Source organism: Lycium ferocissimum, chromosome 12, assembly GCF_029784015.1.
Source record: "Lycium ferocissimum isolate CSIRO_LF1 chromosome 12, AGI_CSIRO_Lferr_CH_V1, whole genome shotgun sequence".
Lineage (NCBI taxonomy): Eukaryota > Viridiplantae > Streptophyta > Magnoliopsida > Solanales > Solanaceae > Lycium > Lycium ferocissimum.
Window position 1 is genome coordinate 48,391,445 of NC_081353.1, and position 23,239 is coordinate 48,414,683.

The 23,239-nt window shown below is 40.3% G+C and overlaps 1 protein-coding gene across 1 annotated transcript; it reads right to left on the minus strand.

The window, feature by feature from the left end:
• Window positions 1-11,868: 11,868 nt before the first annotated feature.
• LOC132041096 (actin-7-like) lies at window positions 11,869-16,497 on the minus strand. The gene is made up of 6 exons (XM_059431872.1): window positions 16,409-16,497; window positions 14,165-14,234; window positions 13,658-14,051; window positions 12,710-13,323; window positions 12,521-12,591; window positions 11,869-12,137 (listed from the first exon to the last, which is right to left on the minus strand). The coding sequence occupies exons 2-5, from the start codon at window positions 14,222-14,224 to the stop codon at window positions 12,526-12,528; spliced, it is 1,134 nt and encodes a 377-aa protein (XP_059287855.1). The 5' UTR covers window positions 14,225-14,234; window positions 16,409-16,497; the 3' UTR covers window positions 11,869-12,137; window positions 12,521-12,525.
• Between the last annotated feature and the right edge of the window lie 6,742 nt (window positions 16,498-23,239).

Sequence of the window (23,239 nt, forward strand, 5' to 3'; positions counted from 1 at the left end):
ATGAAGTTGAGCACTAATTCACTTGAAAACTTGTGGGAGAACCTGTGGAGAGATGTTTTAGAGAGAAGGGAGTGAAAGATGAAAATGAAATGAAATAAACTTGAACCCTCATTAAATACAACATTCTGTCCCGATCAGAATATACGAACCAACATACGGTCCGTATAATTTTCACGGGCCGTATGTATGGACCGTATATCTGGTCCAGAGAGGCATGCCATTATGGGCTAAACCTACGGCTGGACATACGGTCCGTGTATTTTATACGGCCAGTATGTCTGGCCGTATAATGCCCAGTGGTTCCGATCTTATTTTCGTCGACTCGTTTGATCTCCAATCCTTATGGAACCTTCTTGGCACTTGCTTAACACCTCAATACCAATCTACGGGACGTTATAACATCTTCCTCATAATATCTTTAAGTCACCATTAACTCGTTGCTCATAAATTCTTTCCGATACTTATCGTAAGCTTGGCCTTCTCTTGGCAATCTTTCTCGTCTAACGTCGAATGTCTTTGAAATCTTACTTAAGGTCATCAAACGCTACTTTCTACTTATCGAGACACCACATACTTAGTGTTCTTCATTAGCCTATTCACTGTGCATCAACAGAAAATTTTTCGAGGTGTAACAACTCGGATAAGCGAAAGATGGCCGGAGTCCCCTGGCAGAGTCTCATTAACGAAGGCATGCAGCGGGCAATCGAGTAAGCTTATCGGCCTACCCTTGCATAATTCAATGTGAATTTTAATTTCTCGTTTAACTTCTCCGTTTCTTTCACAGAGTGTGGTGCTCGTCAATGAAGCCTTCATCCGTGCTCAGCAAGAGGTTGACGACCTTAGAGGCCAGCTGGATGCCCAGGGTCGGGAAACGGAGAAGTTCCAGCACCTTTTGCAAGTGAAGGAGGATGAATTGAACCGAGCTGTTGCCCTTACCAACCTTCAACCCGAGCTCGACGCAGCGAAGGCTGAAAACCTTCGGTTAAAGGATGAGCTGGCCGGGATGGTCGAGAAGAATCGGCTTCTGGAAGCGGAGAAGGTCGGCCTTAGCCAAGACAATGCTCATTTTTCCTCGAGGCTTAGTGAGCTTGAAACCACTATCTCTCAACTCCAGGGGGAGCTTGACTCGGTCAAGTCCGATGCCATGAGCATGGCCGAGAGGCATCGGCTGCTTGAATCCGAGAGTGCTAAGTATAAGGAGAGAATGAGAGTATTCGAGCGAAAAGCCGAGGATAGGGCCCGGATATGCGACGAGCTGAAAATCGAACTCGAGGAGACAGCCGAGGCTAATGATCTTCTCAAAGCCGAGCTCGAGTCGGCCACTCAACCGGGGTAGGGTGCTTTAACAAGAAGACATATCCGAAATGCAATAATCCGAATTTTCAATAATCTTTGTAAGTATTTGTACGTACATGATATGAGGACTTTGTCCGTTTCCTTCTGTTTTTGCCGTAGCAAATACTAAGTGGACACGATTTGTTCTGATCGTTTGGTCCTTACATCAAAACCTAATACAGAAGGTCCGGTTTTGATTTTGCCATAGCAAATACTAAGTGGACACGATTCATTCTGATCGTTTGGTCCTTACATCGAAACCTAATACAGAAGGTCCGGTTTTCGAGGACCCAACGGCGTTCTGCTTTGTTGAGCTCCTCCGTTTTCAACTAATCGGGGTAAACCTCGATGTGGGTATAGTAGTCCCCTAGTGCTTGTCCGAGCTGCAAGATCAAGTAAGCACTATCAAGTCCCCACTCGTAGGGTGTGGCCCCGAGTTTCTGGGCATTTGTCCTCGTCTTAATCTAGTAACACATTGTATTTGTTGCCTTATTAAAAACCTTGTCGGAAAACCCATTTTGGGACAAAACCGTACTAAGGAAAAGAGTGCAACCCATGTTTTCGCACCTAGCACCTAACTTTATCCGGTACTCGACTTCCCGCAAAAAGAAAAGGTTAATAAATAAATACAAGTGTCCATACCTTAGCAGTAGTATCTCTTCAAATGAGCCACATTCCAGTTATTGCGCAACCGTTGCCCGTCCATGGATTCCAGCTGGTATGATCCTTTGCCCGTTACCTCGGTTATCTTGTACGGCCCTTCCCAGTTCAGACCCAGTTTTCCATCGTTGGGATTCTTGGTGTTCAAAGTAACTTTTCGAAGCACCAAGTCCCCAACTTGGAAATGTCGAAAATTGGTCCTCCGGTTATAGTACCTTTCCATTCTCTGCTTCTGGGCTGCAATACGGACCAACGCGTTTTCACGAAGTTCATTTGTGAGATCACGTTTTACGGCCATGGCCTCCTCGTTTGACCCCTCGGTGGTGTACCTGAATCGGAGACTCGGTTCACCAACTTCTACTTTGGAACGAGGGCTTCGGCCCCCGTAGACCAACAGAAGGGTGTTTCTTCCGTGCTTGATTTCGATGTGGTTAGAGCCCACAATACCTCCGGTAGTATTTCCCTCCAGTGATGCTTAGATGTTTCAAGTCTTTTCCTCAGATTTTGAATTATTGTTTTATTCGTGGATTTCGCCTGTCCGTTCGCACACGGGTGATACAGAGTTAATATGATTTTCTTGATCTTCAACCCTTCGAAGAAATCATTGACTTTGTCGCCAACGAACTGAGGACCGTTATCACAAGTTATCTCGGCTGGGATGCCGAAACGACAAATAATGTAATCCCATATGAAGTCAATAACTTCCTTTTCTCTAATCTTTTCGAAGGCCTACGCTTCAACCCATTTGGAGAAATAGTCAGTTATAAACAAAACAAAACGGGCCTTACTCGGTGCCCATGGCAATGGACCAACAATGTCCATTCCCCACTTCATGAAGGGCCAAGGTGATATCACCTAGTGCAGCAACTCCCCGGGCTGATGAATCCATCGGGGCATGTCTTTGACACCTGTCACATTTCCGGATAAAATTCTTCGAATCTTCCTCCATCCGGTTCCAGTAGTAACCGGCTCTGATAATTTTTCGGACTAAGGCTTCAGCACCGGAGTGATTGCCGCAGGTCCCCTCGTGTACTTCTCTCATCACATACTCGGTTTCTCCGGGACCCAAACACTTGGCCAGGGGTCCGAAGAAAGATCGTCGATACAATTGACCGTCTACCAAGCAGAACCGCGCTGCTTTTGTCCTTAGTGACCGTGATTATTTTAGGTCACTCGGGAGCTTTCCATCTTGCAAGTAGTCGATGTATTTGTTGCGTCAATCCCAAGTTAAACCCATTATGTTTATTTCAGCATGCCTGTTTTCTATCGCCGAATTCATCAAGTGCACCACAGTCTCGGGGTTGATTTCTTCCCCTTCGACTGAAGATCCCAAATTGGACAATGCATCGGCCTCGCTGTTCTGCTCCCTGGGTACATGTTGCATAGTCTATTCTTTAAACCGGTGTAGTATCACTTGAATTTTTTCCAGATACCTTTGCATCTGTTTGTCTTTAATCTCGAAGACGCCATTCACCTGGTTAACGACCAAGAGAGAGTCGCATTTTGCTTCAATTATTTCGGCCCCCATACTCCGAGCTAATTCCAAACCTGCAATCATAGCCTCATACTCGGCTTCATTGTTAGTCAATTTAACAGTTCTAATGGATTGTCGAACCGCATCCCCGGCAGGGGTTCTAAGGACGATTCCTAACCCGGAACCTTTAAGGTTCGAGGCCCCGTCCGTGTGTAGTGACCAAATACCTGAAGTTTTTCCCGAGGTTAGCAGAAGTTCTTTCTCAACCTCGGGGACCATAGCCGGGGTGAAGTCTGCCACAAAGTCAGCTAAAATCTGGGACTTGATGGCCGTCCGAGGCTTGTATTTGATATCATATCCGCTAATATCTACAGCCCATTTAGTTAGTCTACCCGATAATTTCGATTTATGCATGATGTTCTTTAGAGGGTAAGTAGTCACTACACATATCGGATGGCATTGAAAGTAAGGCTTGAGCTTTGAAGCACTTACCAATGCCAATGCCAACTTTTTCTAGGTGGGGATAACGGGTCTCCGCATCCCCTAAAGTTCTACTCACATAATATATAGGGAATTGGGTATTCGATTCTTCTCGGACCAAAACACCACTTACCGCTACCTCGGATACGGCAAGGTAGAGAAAAAAGTTGCTCGTCCGCTTTCGGTGTGTGCAAACGGAGGTCGGGCTGACAAGTACCTTTTTAATTCTTGTAAAGCTCTTTGGCACTCTAGGGTCCAAACGAAGTCATTCTTCTTCCTTAGTGAGGAGAAAAAACGGTGACTCTTGTCCGAGAATCTCGATATGAACCGACTCAGCGCCGCTATCCTTCCGGTGAGCCTCTGCACTCCTTTGACGTTATTTACCACCTCAATATCCTCGATTGCTTTGATCTTGTCCGGGTTAATTTCGATCCCTCGGTTGGACACCATGAAACCCAAGAATTTGCCCGACCGGACACCGAAGGCACATTTCTCCGGGTTAAGCTTCATGTTGTATTTTCGGAGCACATCGAAGGTTTCCTGCAAATGTTTTAAATGGTCCTCTGTTTCCAGGGACTTGACAACCATGCCATCAATATAAACTTCCATTTTTTTTTCCTATTTGTTCTTCGAACATCCCATTAACTAGGCGTTGGTAAGTTGCGCCGGCATTTTTTAATCCGAAGGGCATGACATTGTAACAGTAAGTCCCGTACCGGGTAATAAAGGACGTTTTCTCTTGATCCTTCGGGTGCATCCGGATTTGGTTATACCCGGAGTAAGCATCGAGAAAACTTAACATCTCATGCCCGGCCGTCGCATTGATCATTCTATCGATGTGAGGTATCGAAAATGAATCTTTCGGGCATGCTTTGTTTAGATCCTTATAATCAATGCACATTCGAAATTTATTACCTTTTTTCGGCACCACCACTACGTTAGCTAGCCAATCCGGGTATTTTACCTCCCGAACAGAGCCTATTTTCAAAAGCTTTGTTACCTTATCCCTTACGAAGGCGTGCTTTAGTTCTGCCATAGGCCTCCACTTTTGCTTCACCGGGGGAAATCTCCCGTCAAGGCTGAGCTTGTGAGTTGTTACTTCTGGTGGCACACCTGTCATATCTATATGGGACCATGCGAAACAATCAGCATTAGCTCAAAGTGTCACGACCCGAACTACAGGCCGCGACGGGTATCCGGGGCTGACCACCGAACACCGCTCATATTACCGCTTATCTGCTATCATTCATACTATATACTCATAATCATATAAGACTGTCATTTTCTGAGATACGTTGACTTTTATAGACATAAGCCCTTCGGCTATCAAAATAATATATATACAAATACACATACATATACATGGAGACCATGGGGCCATACTACCCACACATACGTGACTACGAGCCTCTAATGGAATACTAGACATATAGACGGACAGACCCGTTCGGCCCAAAATATGAATATACAAATATGTACCAAAAGAATAATCAAAGCACCTCCGGACGATGGAGTGCTCACAAATCGGCCACTGACTCCTAGGGATCGGCACCGTCTCCTTGCCTACCTGTGGGCATGAACACAGCGTCCAAGGAAAAGGGACGTCAGTACGAACATTGTACTGAGTATGTAAAGCAGAAATGAAACAAACATAACCTGGAAATCGTAAATCAAGAGATGAGGGCATAACCTGTACCATCTTTACATATGAACCGCCGCGTACGTTCATCATACATAAATACATCACATACATTATCATAGCATGCAAGCATCGTTACATCAATCATGTCGTTACCGCGTCCGGTAACCATCTGCTCCCCCACTAGTGGTGACATGTCCGCCTTTTCTCGGTGCGGTGGAACCATAGCAGCCCCCCGCCGTAGCGGTGACATGTCCGGCCAATTAGGCGCGGTGGAATCATATTATCACACATACCATGCATTTCATACACTTGTCACCATTAACATTCAATTCATAGACATATCATGGCTTATCACGATTTTACCATAGTTTAACATTCTTAGTTACATACACATGTACATACATTAAGCTTGAGAGCGGCTAGGTTTATGTCGGGGTGACGTAAGGTCGTAAACCCCCGGTCATGTTATGGAATAGCATAAGAGTCATATCTCACCTTGGAGGAATTTTATGATTTAAGGCGAGTACATATAAGAAGAAATGCCAATGTATCGTGATCCTCATCATTGAACTCATAGGAACATTATATCGTGGTCTCTAGAGTCTTTATTGCATTCATAACGTGTTTCTTATCCAGTCTCGTTACTCATGGACGTAGACATTTCATATCTAGGAACATAAAAGATCCGTGAAGGAAGAGGGAAATTATATTTAAGATTCATGCCTTGGAAGGAAGGGTAATGCCTCACATACCTCTTGTCGTTAACTACTTTATGGCTTGCTCGTCCTCCTTTGATGTCCTCGTCTTTACCTTCAAGAGAGTTCGTATCGTCGTTAGCTAGACAATTATGAAACCATGCCTCTTAAGGCTAAAGAAAATTGGGCAGCGTTTCCTTTGTTTATACTACGTTCCACCATATTCCATATCAACTTCCAACACCCATAACAACCATCACAATATCGCTAACAACAATCGTCATTCATTCCCATGATTCGCATTTCATAAATTCACCTAAATTCTCCATATTCATGACTACGGTTCGTTGTCACATTTGTTCACTTATAATACTCATTCCATGCTCTAAATGTAATTCATAACACATTCACAATCCCAACATAACTATTTTCATGATTCTCCTCAACTACTATTCAACAATGGCATAATTTACCCATTTATGACCCATTTTTCATACTCTTTCATAATCTAAGTGTTTCATCTTAATAATACTTCAATCAACATCTAAAGTTCATGAAACTTACCTTGAATGGTAGAGGAATAAACCTTGAATGATGATACACCCTCTAGCACAAAACCCTATTTCTTCTCTCTTGGAATTCCTTGACTTTGGTAGCTTTAATGGAGTTCCTAAAGCTTGATTCTCACCAAATCTTGATGTTGATCCTTGGTTTCTCTTATTTTCTCATGGATGAAGGGTATGGAATGTTCTAGAGAGGTTTTAAGGTGTGGAGGAGTGGGAGATGGAGTAAAAATGAAATGAAAGGATCCCTTATATAAAAACACATTTCAGCCCCGATAGGAATATACGGACCAACATACGGTCCGTATAAAATATACTGACCGTATGTTGGACCGTATATTTGGTCCAGTGCATTATGACATTCTGGGTCAAATCTACGGCTGGACATACGTACAGTAGATTATATACGGCCAGTATGTTTGGCCGTATGTTTGCCCAGTTTTTCCGAGGTTCGTTTCGTCGACTCGTTTGATCTCCGATCCTTATGGAACCTTCTTAACTCCCGTTCAACACTTCAATACCATTCTAAGGGACGTTATAACTTTTCTTGGGGCATCATTCGCACACCATTCACTCAATACTCATAGTTCTCATCCGACATACTAACTTACGACTCACTCCCCTTAACAACTTTCTTTCCTCAAGTTTAATGTCTTTGAGAATCCTAATTAGGACCATCACGTACTATTTATTACTTGTCTAAACCCCGTGTATGTCATGTCTTTCCTGAGTCTGCTCACTGTACGGTAGGGGAATTTTCTAAGGTGTAACACAAAGAAATTTAACTAACTTGTTCCTGAGCTCCGAGGTTAACCCCGTGCCCAGGTATACCTTTCTATCCGGTAGATAATCAAACAAGATGACTTGCTCCAACTCCTCTACTGTAGACGTGGTTGCATCCGAGTCATCCAGCAAGACGAATGATCTGGGTACATCGAAATCATCCTCTTCATTCCCCAGGTCCAACCCCATCTGCTCCGTTATCGAAACCGTGTACTTTAGTTACTATTGAAAGTCCTTGCCCCCGGTTGACTCATCTTCTTTTTTATCCGATTTTTTGGGAAGGGGTGACGCTTCCTCGACCGCGAACATCTCCCTTGCAGCGGGCTGTTCACTTCGGATGATTTTTATCCCCTCCGGGGTCGGAAATTTCAGCAGCTGATGTAATGTCGATGGCATAGCCCTCATGCTATGTATCCATGGTCTACCCAGCAATGCATTATACTTCATATCTCATTCGATTACATAGAACACCGTTTGTTGAATAGTGCCGTCAATGTTGACCGGCAAAGAAATCTCCCCCTTCATGGTTTCACTAGCCATATTGAACCCGCTGAGCACTCGGCTACCGGTACGATCTCGATCGAGTAGCCTTAGCCGTTCAACCACTCTCCACCGGATGATGTTGGCCGAGCTACTCGGGTCAATCAAAATACGTTTAACTTGCGATTTAAAAATAAGAATAGAAATTACCAACGCATCATTGTGCGGTTGAATGATGCCTTTCGCATCCTCGTGTCGAAAGAGACGGAACCCTCGGTACGTAATCCCGGCCGCGCTTCTCACGAACAATGGAAACCTTTGTCCGTTTCATCACCGGTCCTCTCAGGAGCATCGTATTCCCCCGATTATCATGTTGATTATATGCCGAGGTTCTACCGGTTCAACCCGTTTGTTTGACTCTCTTTTGTAGCTGGCCTTTAGCCCGCTCACTCGGGGAATTCACGAAGGTGATCATTTTTCAAAACGGGCCACCTCCTCTCTTAATGGCGACGCCTTCGCCCGTGCCCATGAGTTTCGTGGTATTCACATATCATGTTCGGGTCCCGCTGACCGGGATCTGATCTCAATGGTCTCGGCCACCTTGCTTTTGCGATACGACCTATGGCCGAGACGAGATCCTAGGTATTGACACTGAAGTTGTATTTCGATATCCTTAGCGGGTCTCTGTTGGTAGCCGAGCTCCCGGCATCACTTCTAAATGACAGACCTCAACTATTCGATGGTCGCTCGGTTCGTTTATCTCCCCGGTTGGAGAATTAACCGGGACCAATCCTCGATTTTTCCGACCTGAAGCTTGGCTTTTCAGAATGAGAGTATGGCCGATATCTTTCCCTCGATGGTCTTGACACCGGATCGTAACTTTTTCTCGATCTCTTAAAGCTTTTGTTCATATTTACGGGCCCCGGGGGGAGTTTGAGTTGGTCATCCTCTACCCGAATATTTGATTCTTATCTGTTGTGGACATCCGCCCAGGTCACATCCTCGTATTCCAGCAAGTTTTCCTTTAGTTTGAACGAGTCTGTCGAGCTCCGAGGATTGAGTCCTTTGGTAAAAGCCAGGCACCCCCATTCCTCCGGAACCGGAAGGAGCTCCATCCGTTCCCTTTGGAACCGGTTGACAAATTCACACAATAACTCATCATCCTCTTTGGGCTATCCAGAAAATATTCGCCTTACGGGCCTGCACCTTTTTGGCACCGGTATGAGCTTTTATGAACGCATCCGCGAGCATTTCGAAAGAAGTGATTGAATGCTCGGGCAGATGGTCGTACTGTGTCAGTCAATGCTCCCTTTGACAGAGTTTCCAAACTTTTTCAACAACACGGATTCAATTTCATCCTCTTCAGCATCATTACCTTTTATGGCACAGGTGTATGAAGTCACGTGTTCCTGAGGGTCCGTTGTGCCGTCATATTTCTGGATATTCGGCATTTTGAACCTCTTCGAGATCAATTTCGAAGCCGCACTCCGAGGGAAAGGCCTCTAGATGTACCTCTTCGAATCCGGTCCTTTCAGAATGGGAGGAGCCTCCGGGATCTGGTCCACCCGAGAGTTATATGTTTCCACCCTCTTCTCGGGGCCGAGTCTACCCGCTTCGCCAATGTTTCGAGCATTCTCGTAACTTCGATGGATGAACCGACTCCGGACCCATTACTCTCGACCATTCGTGTTTCGTCCTTCCGGGTTCGCAAGAACACCTTTCGTCATCTCCGGGCCGTTTCATCATTTTTGCTTTTGCAAATCGGGGTCGCGACTCCTTGTTCGGCAATAGCTGCTCTCTGTTCCTGCAACATTTCAAAAATTAGATGTAAGTTAATATCATCCGGGGTATTCGGCACTTTCTGGCCTTGTGCCCGGGACAAAGTAATTGAATTGTGAGTATTTAAGGGATCGGTGGCCGGCTGGGCGGCATTCTCCTGGTTCACGGTGTTTTGCCCATTGAGGCCTTCCCTCGAATCAACGGGGTTTGGGTCAATGGGTTCTGCCGGTAAGCCCTGTAGCCCACTATTCTCATTTTCGGCCACAATCTCGTTGTTGTTGACGTGACCAGATTGTCCACTGCTTGCCATTTGATCCGTTTTCACAGAGACGAACAAAAGATTGAAAAAATCTTAATGGGTAAGAAATAGAAACCGAGATCAAAGACCACTATTATCCTAGCCCCACGGTGGGCGCCAAACTGTTTACCCCGAAATTGGATAATAAGTTGAATTTGTAAGTGAGGTATAGGATATGTGGACAAACTTTAATCTATTTTGATTTTTGAGGGAATATATATGTGGATTCGTGCATAGTGACTTATATCTATGAATATATGTGTTAATAACTTGGACAAATATGTTGATATTATAGATTCAAGCTAAATATATACGTATATTACGGTACTATATCGTATTGGTTGGCTGAATTAAGCCAAAGAACACTGCAAATCCGGACCAAAATTAGAGAGAGAGGGAGAGCTTCAATATAATTTCTATTACAATGTTCTTGATCTGAAAAAAGCCAACCCTTAAAAGTAGGGAAGTGCTCCCTATTTATAGTTTTGCCCTATGGGCTTTGTATACAACATAAAGCCCTTTTAGAATAAAGTAAACCCTAAAAGGATAAGGTTGGGCCATACGGTTTGACACCCGTACGGTCGTCGGTACAATGTGATAGAACGATGTTGACGCATGGCGATTTTATAACTGATTAACCGGACTAACGGCCACGATCAACTAGGTCATGCTAAAACCGGACCAACGGCCACGATCAACTCGGTCATGGAGAAACCGTACTAACGGCCACGATCAACTCGATCATGAAAAATCGGACTGGCTATGATGCCGAGTCTGGTCCGGAGATGTCGGCCACGATCAACTCGGTCTGTCTCTTATTGACCATGCCTCTCTTTTTATCTCCGGCCCCCGGTCCCATCGGTCTTGCAAGTATTCGGTTTTTACCGTATACATCTACAGTAGCAAATTTTGTCTAGTTTAGTTTGCAAGTCCATGTTTACGCTTGAGCCCACATACAATATTCAAGAGACACGTGGCATGAATCCAAAATGCTTAACATTATTGGACATACTTTTACTGGAGGGAATCCTTTCCAGTATTTACACTACCAATGATTACAGGAGTATCATAGAACCCCGCATAGTGTTAAGAGTGTTCTATTGAAGAAACAGGACAAATCCAAAGGGAAAAATATGTATTATCCCTAATTTCTAGCTGTATATGGATATTTCTTAATGATATGAAATTGCTACATGTTGTTTATGCACTCGATGTATGAAATAATTTGTGCATATTGTTAGATGTATAAAGACGACTTGAGAGTCAGCAGATATGAGACAACTAGTTTGGTGGGGCTAATCATGCAGTGCAGATGTATACCTTTATGCAATCTGCATTCACTTCCACACTCAGTTTGTTTCTTGATTATGTCAATTTGGTTTGAGAAGTTAGTACAAAATCTATCCAATAATATAAAATATGTAGGATCTATTGAGACTAGGAAGAACATGTAGGTCCATAAGTAAATTTATAAATTTATTATATTTTTGTAAGAATAAAAAACTTGTACGCAATGTTAATCAACTGTGGCTCAACAGTACCACATGTTTGAAAGATTTTTTTGCGAAAGTGCACGCTATTTCACAGCAAACTAAAAAATGAGAACTGATTCAAAAGAAGAATGCCTTATCGACTATCATCAGAACTCAACTCTGATAACATCTTGAAAACTACAGATAAATCCAATATCTCACTCTTCAATACCATTATATTATCATATAACATTCATAACATCTTGAAAGCTAAATGTTCCACCTTAGAATAATATAAAGCACTACGAAACCTATCGTTCAGTTACCAACACAGAACATAAACCATTGCAAATTCACGTCTGATGTATTTTCTAGTATATATATATATATGGAGTTCAAAACTGCCAGCAAATCCACATTCCACGCTATTGGAAAACCTCTGATTACATGAGGAATATAACCACAACTGTCTTGACCTGAGAAGCAATAAAACAGATGTGTTAAGTCTCTCTTAAAACAGGCCAACCGACCACTTTCATAGCTTAGTAGCAATATTAATTGATAGAAACGAAAAAAGCACCATCAAGCTAGCAATATTAGACATAAAGAAAGTAGCCCATGTATATATCAGTATAGATGTGTCGTGTCTCTGTGTGTGCGGGCCCGCACTAAAGATACTGTGCGCTCCAGGTACACTTCAAAAAACAAACGTGACAAACACTTAGCGCGCTCCAAGTACACTTCCTACCAATCTGATCAATGCGACAGAAAAGCAACATTCATTTGATGGCATTAACCCCACCCCCCAAAAAAAATGAGAGAGACACCGAAAATTCAGAAAATAAACTGGAGTCCTCACCAAGCTTAGAAGCACTTCCTGTGAACAATTGAAGGACCAGATTCATCATACTCGGCCTTTGAAATCCACATCTGCATAGCAACCAGAAATTAGTGCTAATCCCGCAGTCTTGAAGAGTTAATAAGAAGAAATTCACAATTAAAATCATCCCCTTTTTTTACAAAGTTATAGAGATGAAGCAAAACTAACTTGTTGGAAAGTACTAAGAGAAGCTAGAATTGATCCTCCTATCCAGACACTGTACTTCCTCTCGGGTGGTGCAACCACCTTGATCTTCATGCTGCTTGGAGCAAGAGCAGTGATTTCCTTGCTCATACGATCTGCTATGCCAGGGAACATAGTTGATCCACCACTGAGCACAATATTCCCGTATAAATCCTTCCTAATATCCACATCACATTTCATGATCGAGTTGTACGTTGTTTCATGAATTCCTGCTGCTTCCATTCCGATCAACGATGGCTGGAAGAGAACCTCAGGGCATCGGAACCTCTCAGCACCAATAGTGATCACTTGTCCATCGGGAAGCTCGTAGCTCTTCTCAACTGCTGAACTACTCGTTGCTGTGTCAAGCTCCTGTTCAAAATCCAATGCAACATAGGCAAGCTTCTCCTTCACATCACGAACAATTTCCCGCTCAGCAGATGTGGTAAACATATAACCTCTCTCAGTGAGAATCTTCATGAGATGATCAGTAAGATCACGACCGGCAAGATCTAACCGCAAGATGGCATGGGGAAGTGCATATCCCTCATAGATGGGGACAGTGTGGCTCACACCATCACCAGAATCAAGCACAATACCTTTTTTGAATCACAAAACTCAAATTAGCAATCGAATAGCAATAAAAAAACTAGAAGATAACAACTCCCTCCATCCCAATTTATGTGACACAATTCGGATTTCGAGAGTCAAAACTTCTTTGTTTTGACCGTGAATTCGGACATACAATCTTTAAATTTTTTGAGAACTAATTTACATATTTAGAAACTACATAAAAGTACTACAGCCCACAATAATTAACAATTTAAAATATATAAAGGGCGTACGAATAAATCACCATCAAAGAATTTCTTGTACGACTCTCGAAAAGTGAAAAGTATCACATAAATTGGACGAAGGGAGTATTCTGCTTACCAGTAGTACGACCACTAGCATACAGAGAGAGAACAGCCTGGATTGCAACATACATGGCTGGCACATTGAAGGTCTCAAACATGATCTGGGTCATTTTCTCTCGGTTTGCCTTGGGATTAAGTGGTGCCTCAGTAAGAAGAACAGGATGCTCCTCAGGAGCAACACGAAGCTCATTGTAAAATGTGTGATGCCAAATTTTCTCCATGTCATCCCAGTTGCTGACAATACCGTGTTCAATAGGATATTTCAAAGTCAGAATACCTCTTTTAGACTGAGCTTCATCACCAACATAGGCATCTTTTTGCCCCATCCCAACCATTACCCCTTGGTGTCTAGGACGACCAACTATACTAGGAAATACAGCCCTGGGAGCATCATCTCCAGCAAAGCCAGCCTAAAATAAAGAAAAGGATTAACTATACATTAACATGCCACATAGGGAGTAACTCGACACGATAAACTGTAAACAGTAAGCTAAAATTGCAAACTCTTTTGTTTCTAACTAACCTTAACCATTCCAGTTCCATTGTCAACAACGAGTGGTTGAATGTCCTCCCCGTCAGCCATCTTCTAAGGACTACAAATATTATAAGTACAAGTACAATTTAGGTGAGATGTCGCTGGTACAAATGCAGAGTCGAAGTAAAGAATGTTAACAATATCAGTTCAGCACAGTTTCTGAAAAAACTTTTTCAAGAAATTGCTTCCTCTATCAGTTACTTATTTCTCTTGACAATGTGCTTTGAAGCTCAAAGGTAAACCAATTTCCTTTCTACAGAACTCAACTGCTGCTACAAGCAATGATCTTCCCCGACTCCTAAAAGGAAGAGGAGAAACAAAAACAACATTGCAGGGTGTGCAGCTAGGAGTTGATCAGAAAAGCACAAGAGGCCACAGAAACAAGGGTCAATAGATGCAGTTGGAGTTCATTCATGATACTATCTGGACAAACTTGATGACGACTCCGAATGACTTGATTTGGGTTGTACACACACTTGCACATATTTTTTTTTTACTCTGAGTTAAAGTTTGTTAATGAATACTATACACCTACGCGCATATCTTCATTCATCAAGTGCAATGCACATCTACACTTAAAAAAGTTGCAAGTATTGAGACCCTAGCCAATACCCAAGAAGTTCAACATATTTACTGTGGAATAGCTGTCTTAGATTCATAATTACAAGAAAATTGTTAGAATTGGAAATTTAGAAGCAATATTTGGGTTATATCAGGAGGACAGAGTTTTTCACACGATAACGTCATCCCTTTCCAAACTCAGCATGTCCACAAGTAGCACTTTCATAGTTCACTTGTAACTCTGGCAAAAAATGAGCGTGTTTGCATTTCGCATGTCCACTTTTACATTCTATAGCGGAACCGAATTCCACAGAGTGAATCACTATAACAAGACTAGGTAAAAACTAAAACAAATGCAACACCATGCTCTCAAAATCCATCCAAAATACACAATGTTAGCCTAATATTCCTTCTTGATAAGCACCGGTGTGAAGCTAAATGACCTAGAGAATAAGAGACCACTACAAGACCGTTCAGTCACCTTTTTTTTCTACCACAATTTTTAAAGCATTTTATATATATATATTTTTTTTTTTGAAACTGGTAATTGAATATATTGAATTTTAAAGCATTTTATATATATTGAATTATTTTGGTAAGAAAAGGTATTTCTGAATTATTAATTACTATAACTTGTAAGTAGTCCTATTCGTGTGCGCTTTCAATTATGTGAATTTTATTTCCCAAAAAAAAAAAAAAAAAAAAAAAAAAAAAAAGAAAGAAAAGAAGAATCGGTGGCCTGATTCGTAGCAAAAATTAGATGCTTCGACCCTCTCACTCCGAAACCTTTCACATATAATGGAACGGAAGGAGTACTATAAGTCATAACAGAAAACAATTACTCCCTCCATCCCAATTTATGTGATATAGTTTGACTGGGCACGGAGTTTAAAAAATAAAGGAAGACTTTTGAATCTTGTAATATAAAATAAGCCAATTATTTGTGTGGTTATAGATCATCTCGTTAAGCGTAAAAGGTAAAGTGTAAAGTTAAATTGTTGTCAAATAGGAAAATGTATCATTCTTTTTTTGACAAACTAAAAAAGAAAGTGTATCACATAAATTGAGACAGACGGAGTATATATCAGAAATGTTTGAAAAACTAATGGTCAAAGAAAATCATCTTCAACTAACCAAATACTACTAGTGAATTACATAAAATAAGACACATGAAGTATTACTAAAACTAGAAGATAAAAACAAGTCCTTTTATTAACTTTATAACCACCAATTTATGTATCAAGCATAAAGATCAAAACCACAAGGAGATCATCCAAACAAAGTTCCAAACGAACTTCAAATCAAAACTACAAGAAAATAAGTAACAAACCCACATAGTGAAAACCCAAGTATTTTTTGGGATCAAAACCTCACATAGTATTTGTCTAGATTATAGTATATTTTTGCTATGTACCAAACACAAGAAAATAAGTAAAACACTTTCCGGGTAAAACATTTTCCTTCATACTGAACACACCCTAAGAACCCCAAAATTCAGTTACCGGCAACAACATCAAAAAGTCGAGCAACTAATTAAAAATACCAAAGCAAATAGCCAAGACAACAGGGTAAAAATGAACACAAGGAATAAAGACTGAAAAATCACAAAATCAAATTAGAAAACAACTTAAGAGGATTGATCATGATTCATGAAGAAGAATTGAAGCATACCTTGATTAAGGTAAAGAGAAGAACCCCCTTTTTTTTTTCAAGAAACAAGAAAAGAGAAGGCGCTAGAAAACAGTAAGGAGAATACTTAAGGAAAAAGAAAGAGAGACAAATGTGGGGGCCCTATTCTTGATTCCTCGGGTAAATGAAACGCAAATGCAAATGAAAGTGGAATTTTTTTTATTTTTTTTCCTTTTTTTTTTTTGTTCCGTGTTGTGTAAGATCCATTTAAGGGTAAACACAAAGTTTTCATTCTTTTTCCAACTTGGTCTGATGTAATCATGTACTAATACTTACAGTATTTTATGTACTACCAGTGAATTCCATAAAATAGGATAGATGAAGTATTACAAAAACATAAAAACGAGCCTTTTTATTTACTTTCTAGCCACTAAATTTATGTATCAAGCATACAAGTCCGAAATTTTTTTTAACCCAAAAAATAACATATGAAACCAAACTAACCTTTTTAAAAAAAAAAAAAAACTAAAGTAGGCTTCACGCACAGAATATGTGCATGAAAGGCGTAACAAAAACCCACCAGAAACCTCTCATTTCCAGCATAGTCTTCTCTTTCATTTCCTCCATTTTCACCCTTTCAACACACTTTTGCACTCCCAAAAACATGTCTCAAAGTTTTGAAACTTCAAAGTTTGCTATACAACCCAATATTTGTGAATGCGGCTATTACTGTAAACTAAAAACATCAAAGACCCACGATAATCTGAATCGCCGTTTTTGGCGTTGTAAAGTGCACGAAGTAAGTGTTTTTACATTTTTTTAGTGTTTTATTTTCACGTTATCCACATATTTTACTTTAAAAAACTGATTTTCTTATAATGTTTATAGGATATAGGCGGTTGCAAACACTTTCGGAGGGAAGATAGCATTCACGTGGATAAAACGGTGGCGGTGAAATTTAAAAATTCACTTTTTGATAGAGGTACCGCGACTTCACGTATCTCTAGAGATAACTCTAAGTTGGACTCGCAATTTAAGCTTGTGGAAGCTGAAGAAAAAATTGAACTTTTGAAGGTCTTGCTCACCGGTTCCGAAAAAAAAATGAATTTTGCTCAAGGCTAACCTTAGAGACGCTCAACACAAGAGAATAGCTTTGAAAGAAAAACTTAAATTGTGAAAGATTAATTTGTGCTATCTTGTTGTTGTTTATTATTTATATGTATTTTGTTTATTAAGTTTAATATTTCTATGGATTATGTTTTTTCCTAGTTGTACCTTTTCCCCTATAATGTAATCCGCACCCTTTATGTACTAATTTATTTGTGTTTCTTTGTTAAATTGTCAATTAATAATAGACTTTAACAATAAAAGCAAATTAAAAACATGCCAAACTAATTCAAATTGATGACTTCATCATAAAATAAAAATACAAATTAACAACCTTAGTTCGAAACTTAAATGACTCATAATCTAAGACAGTGAGCCTAAATAGACCGTAATCGTCATCAGAATAGAAGTCCTCAATATCGTCCTCAGAACGATATAGGCGGTCTCTTAACACACATCTTTTTCGGGAGATGTTAGTTCTCTCTTAGGTTGATGATGCTTGTTCTTCGGCCAACTTTAGCATGTAAAATCTACAACGTCTTGCCGATGTCTCGTTTTTTTCTTCTAATTCTTTGTACAGCAAACTCGCAAGTTTCTGAACCTACTCGAGGCATGGTTATTGAGTACCTTGTTGGGATTGGAGCGTTGAGATTTTTCAAGTCACGAACAAGACGTTCTGATTCGGCAAGCCGATGTGACCATTCTCGGCGTAACCCGCAATAATATTCTCGCGGATCTGAATATTTCACACTGTATAAATCATTATTACGCTCTATAAGAAGGTGAGGATTCAATTCGTCTAGTTTGAAATCACTGTTATCACTCGAAAAACTATTATGATTTGAACTCTCATCATCACTGCTATTTGGTTCTTTTGGAAGGGGTAAAGACCAAGCTGCGTTTCTACTACTTGACATTGAATTTGTTGTAGTCTAATAATAAAAGAAAGGGCTACTTATATAGTTGCAAACCCCTAAGTACCCTCGGGGTGGGGGGGGGGGGTTCTTTATGACCCTACCTACTTACATTATTATAAGAAAAATATTAATCTTCATCGGATATTTCACTGTTCGAATCCCACTTGGATCTAAATCTTGCGTTAGATTGTACACCATATTCTACCCTATGGTAACGTATTTGCATCCGATTGTTCTCTTCGCGAAAACAATTAAGAGCAAAATTAAACTCTTGTAGAGTTCCACGAGACATTGACATAGCACGTTTTTTTGGGCATTTAAGCCCTACTGAAGCTAACTTTTGCTCCAGTGCTTCAGCCTCCCTAACACGCCAATTCCACTCCTCTATCATTGTTTTATTGTATTCTCGACTGAATCTTTTGTTAGGATTATTTGAGTAATAAAAATCATCATCATCTAGTTCCCATGTCTTACCCATTGCTTCAAATATGTTTGCTGGGATAAAACATGTAATAGAATCAAGATTACCAAATTGGGTGTAGAATGTCATAATAACTCGTTTTAAAGTGAATACTAGTTATTTGTCAATCATGTTATATATAGTACTATATTTTTTGACCGTTTTATTTGAATTTAATTCATATTGCGCAACATTTCAATGAGCAATATAACATGATTTGACAACACATCATGGTTGAAAATTACAAATTTTTTTATGACACATAAAGGACCGATTTGACAACACATCATGCATGTCAATTTCAGCTTTTTTATGACACCCATGCTTCATTTGACAATACATCATGCATGCCAATTTCAGCTTTTTTATGACACACAAAGGATCGATTTGACAATACAATACTGCATTATTTGACCGTTTTATTAGACATTAATTCATATTGCGCAGCATTTCAATGCGCAATAAAGTGTATTTATACCCCATGCTTGATTTGACTACACGCCATGCATGTCAATTTCGGCTTTTTTATCACACATTTTTGACCGTTTTATTTGAATTTAATTCATATTGCGCAATATTTCAATGCGCAATATAACATGATTTGACAACACATTATGATTGAAAATTACAGTTTTTTTATCACACATAAAGAACCGATTTGACAACGCATCATGCATGCCAATTTCAGCTTTTTTATGACACATAAATGACCGATTTGATAATACAATGCATGAAATGACGAACCTAGTGACTATTGCGCAACATTTCAATGCGCAATAGGGGTCAATATGTGTTACATTCCGCATTTTGTACCCTCGGGTGAATCAAGGCAAGCGACACAAGTCGCGTATGGAAAATTGCAAAGTTGGAATATTAAGAAAGGCCAGGGGTAAAAAGGTAAATTTGCAAAATGACTCATGGAAATATGGGATAAGGCTAGGGCAAATTTGGAACTAAGGAAAATATTTTTCATGAAATAAGAGAAATATGCTAGAATTTTCAAGAAAGGGGGCCACTTGGCCGTGGGCCCCACCTTCAAAATGTGGCCAAATAAAATCAAGTCAAGCTAGGGGCAATATGCTTAATTCCCATTGGAAGGGACTATATATATATATAGGGAAAGATGATTAATTCATCTTAATTCCCTAGAGTTTTCAAGAAAAGAAGAACAAGAAAAGAAGGAGAAAAACTCCAAGGCCATTCGGCCAAGAGCAATTTCCAAGAAAAGTTGGCAAAAATTTCTTCAAAAATTTCTTTCCTACTAATTGAGGGTCTCTAGCAAGTTGGAGTGTTCATTGGAACAAGAAAGATTCATATTCTTGCAAGTTGGAAGCTTTAGTCAAGTGAAGGGTTAGAGGAAGAAGGTAAGAATTCATTTCCTTTTTATATGTTATGGATGTTGTGCATGTTGTAGTATACAAAAAGAAGTGAAATTTATGAGAAATATGAAAAAGGAGGTGGTGGCCGTGCATGTATATACATGTGTGTGTGTGTGGAAATTATGTGCCAATTATTTTATTTAGTGTTTGGTTGCTATCGTTATGGAGGCTATGTTAATAATGAAAGTTGAATGATTTTGGAGAAGTTGTAGTCATGTGTGCATGATGTGGGCCGTGTGGTTGTGATGTAGTTTGGAAGACAATGAGTCAATTTTATTTTGTGTTTTGGTCGTTGTTGTGTTGTGGATTCTATATTGCCTCTAAAAGCTTAATAATTTTAGTGAAATGGTAGAGGTTGGAGAATTGTTGTTGAAGTTTATGTAAGTTGAATATTATGTTCTTACATGTATGGAAGGCAATGATATTGGTATGGCGTCGTTGGAATATATATTAGAAGGTTGTTAATGTTCTTATTGGAGTTGGAAGGTTTTGAAGAAAGTAGTATATTGATTGAATTTGAAAGAAGGAAAAAAATGTTGTTGTTGTTTCATAAATTGGAAGATGTGGGTAAGTAGTATGTTGATGGTATTGTTGGAATACTATGTGAATTATATTGTATTGAATTATATTGAATTGTATGGAATTGAATTGAATTGCATTGAAAAGAATTGAATTGAGTTGAATTGAATATAAGTGGTTTGTTGGTATTGTTGGTTGATAGTTTGGCCGGGTTTGAATTCCGGATTGTTGTTGAGTAAAAATTGGCCAAGTTGAACTTGGTGGAATGGAATATTTCTGAGGAGGTGCTGCCAAAATTTCGGTAGCCAAGTATTATTTTAAGAATTCAATTCTAAAGGCACTAATCATGTTTGGTAAACATGACCAATTTGTAGATTTTGGCGAACTTGGAGCTTGAGTTTGGAGACGTGAGCAAAGCAGAAAAGGTATGTGAAGCCTACCTCTCCTTCATTTGGCATGTCCTAGTTAGTATAAGTTGAAATCCGACCCTCGGGAAAAGTCCTACCCCTCGGAAACGACACCTAAATTTATTCCTTTTTCATTCAATAGAATTGAATCCATAACTTGTGCTCTAAAGAAAAGAAGTGTTCAAACGTCCGAAACCTTTGGAAATGAAGTTGAAATGCCTTGAAACCTTCGTGAATGACCCAATGGTACATGATGACCGTGTTTTTATGTTCGTCACCCGAGTCTCGATAAACGTGCATATCGGTTTCCATTACTTCTTTCATAGGAACTTTATAATCTTATTTTATGTTTTCTTATGGTGTTGCTATTCATTGATGGTCTCGCCTTATAATGATTGTTCCTTCAAGGTGAGACGAAACGACCGTGGTTATTCCATAAGGTAGTGGGGGCTACCGACCTTACGTCACCCCGATGCACACATGACTTTCCTTGGGTTCTTTATGCGTACGCTTATATGATATGTATATGACATGTATATGATATGTATATGAAAATGGGGAATTTTGGGGAATGGATACATGTTGCGCTATAGACGCATGCCACAGTCGGTCGACCGGGCGTAATTCCATCCGGACGCGGGATGCCCGACGCGGGACACATGTGGGCGAGCCGACGTATTTCGGCGACATGACTTGTTATTTTCACATGTATATGACACGAAATGTTTTGAACAAAAGTATATAATAAGCAAGCATGACATCCGCCTGAAAGGCACTTACAGGTACAGATTATCTCTTATCTCGTTATATGATCTTTGGTCTCACATGTTGTTATTGCTCACATGTTACATGCTCCATCATATTATTTTCATGGCTTACATAATCGGTACACTGTTCGTACTGACCCTTTTCGGGGGTGCGTCTCATGCCACGCAGTGCATGGAACGGAGGTTGACGGGCTCGATTTCGAGTCGCACATCGAGAGACGCTCCGGTTGTCCGAGCTACTTTGTCTTGGGTACTACTCTTATGTATATATTTGAACTCAGCAAAGTCAGCCACTTGTAATTACATGTATTTTGTTTAGAGGCTCGTAGACAGATATGTACAGTCAGATGTTCCATAGCCTAGTTGTCTTTATCGCCGTGCGATATGTCAATACAGTTGAATACTACTACTCGCTTACATGTATGCTATTATCGGCGATGTTGTGAAAAAAAAAATGCCAGTGTTCATACGGCCCACTTAGTAATAAGAACAAGACATATGACGGGGTGCCGGTACAGTATATCGGTACTCGTCGCGGCCCCTAGTTGGGTCGTGACAATATGAATCTATTTAAGAAGAATGTTGGACGAGGTAAAAACTCATTCATTTCATGAGTTTAAGTCTCATGACTGAAGAATGCGTCTTTGCAAAGGGAATGATGTTCGTATCAAAAAAGGCGTTGCAACGGTCTGTCAAAATTTATTGTATAAAGGATATGAGGGAGCTTAAGGTTGATGACTCAAACAAATCGGTATGGAGGCTGGTTTGTAAGCGAAAGACTCGAAATTTGTCGGTGGTTGCTTTGGGAATTGTTAAGCTTTGATGGTCCGTGGGAAATCACAAAATTCCACCCAAAGAACACTTTTGATATGGGACAAAATCGAGCAGATCATTTTAATTTAGATATAAACCTGATTGCTCATGTGTTACTTAAAGACATTGAGGAAACTCCAAGGTAACTTATCTGACCTAGTACATTATATATCTTATAGCAATTAAAATATCATTGCTAAATGTTGTTTGTTTAAACTTATGCAGGATGCCCATCAAAACTTGTATTAGCATGGTCCACTCTAAATATGGTAAAACCATAAGCAAAAGAAAGGAATTTCTCGAGCGTAGACGTGCTTTTGAGATGACTTTTGGAACTTGGGAATCCTCTTTTCGGGCGTTGCCGGGGTATATGGCGGCTTTACAACATGCTAATCCTGGCCACTTCCATCTCCTTGGTAATCAAGCTTATTGGCCAGCCGCGCCCGTTTTCTATGGTTGCGAACAAGGAGCATATTCGTAAATTGGGAAAAAAACAAGTTAACC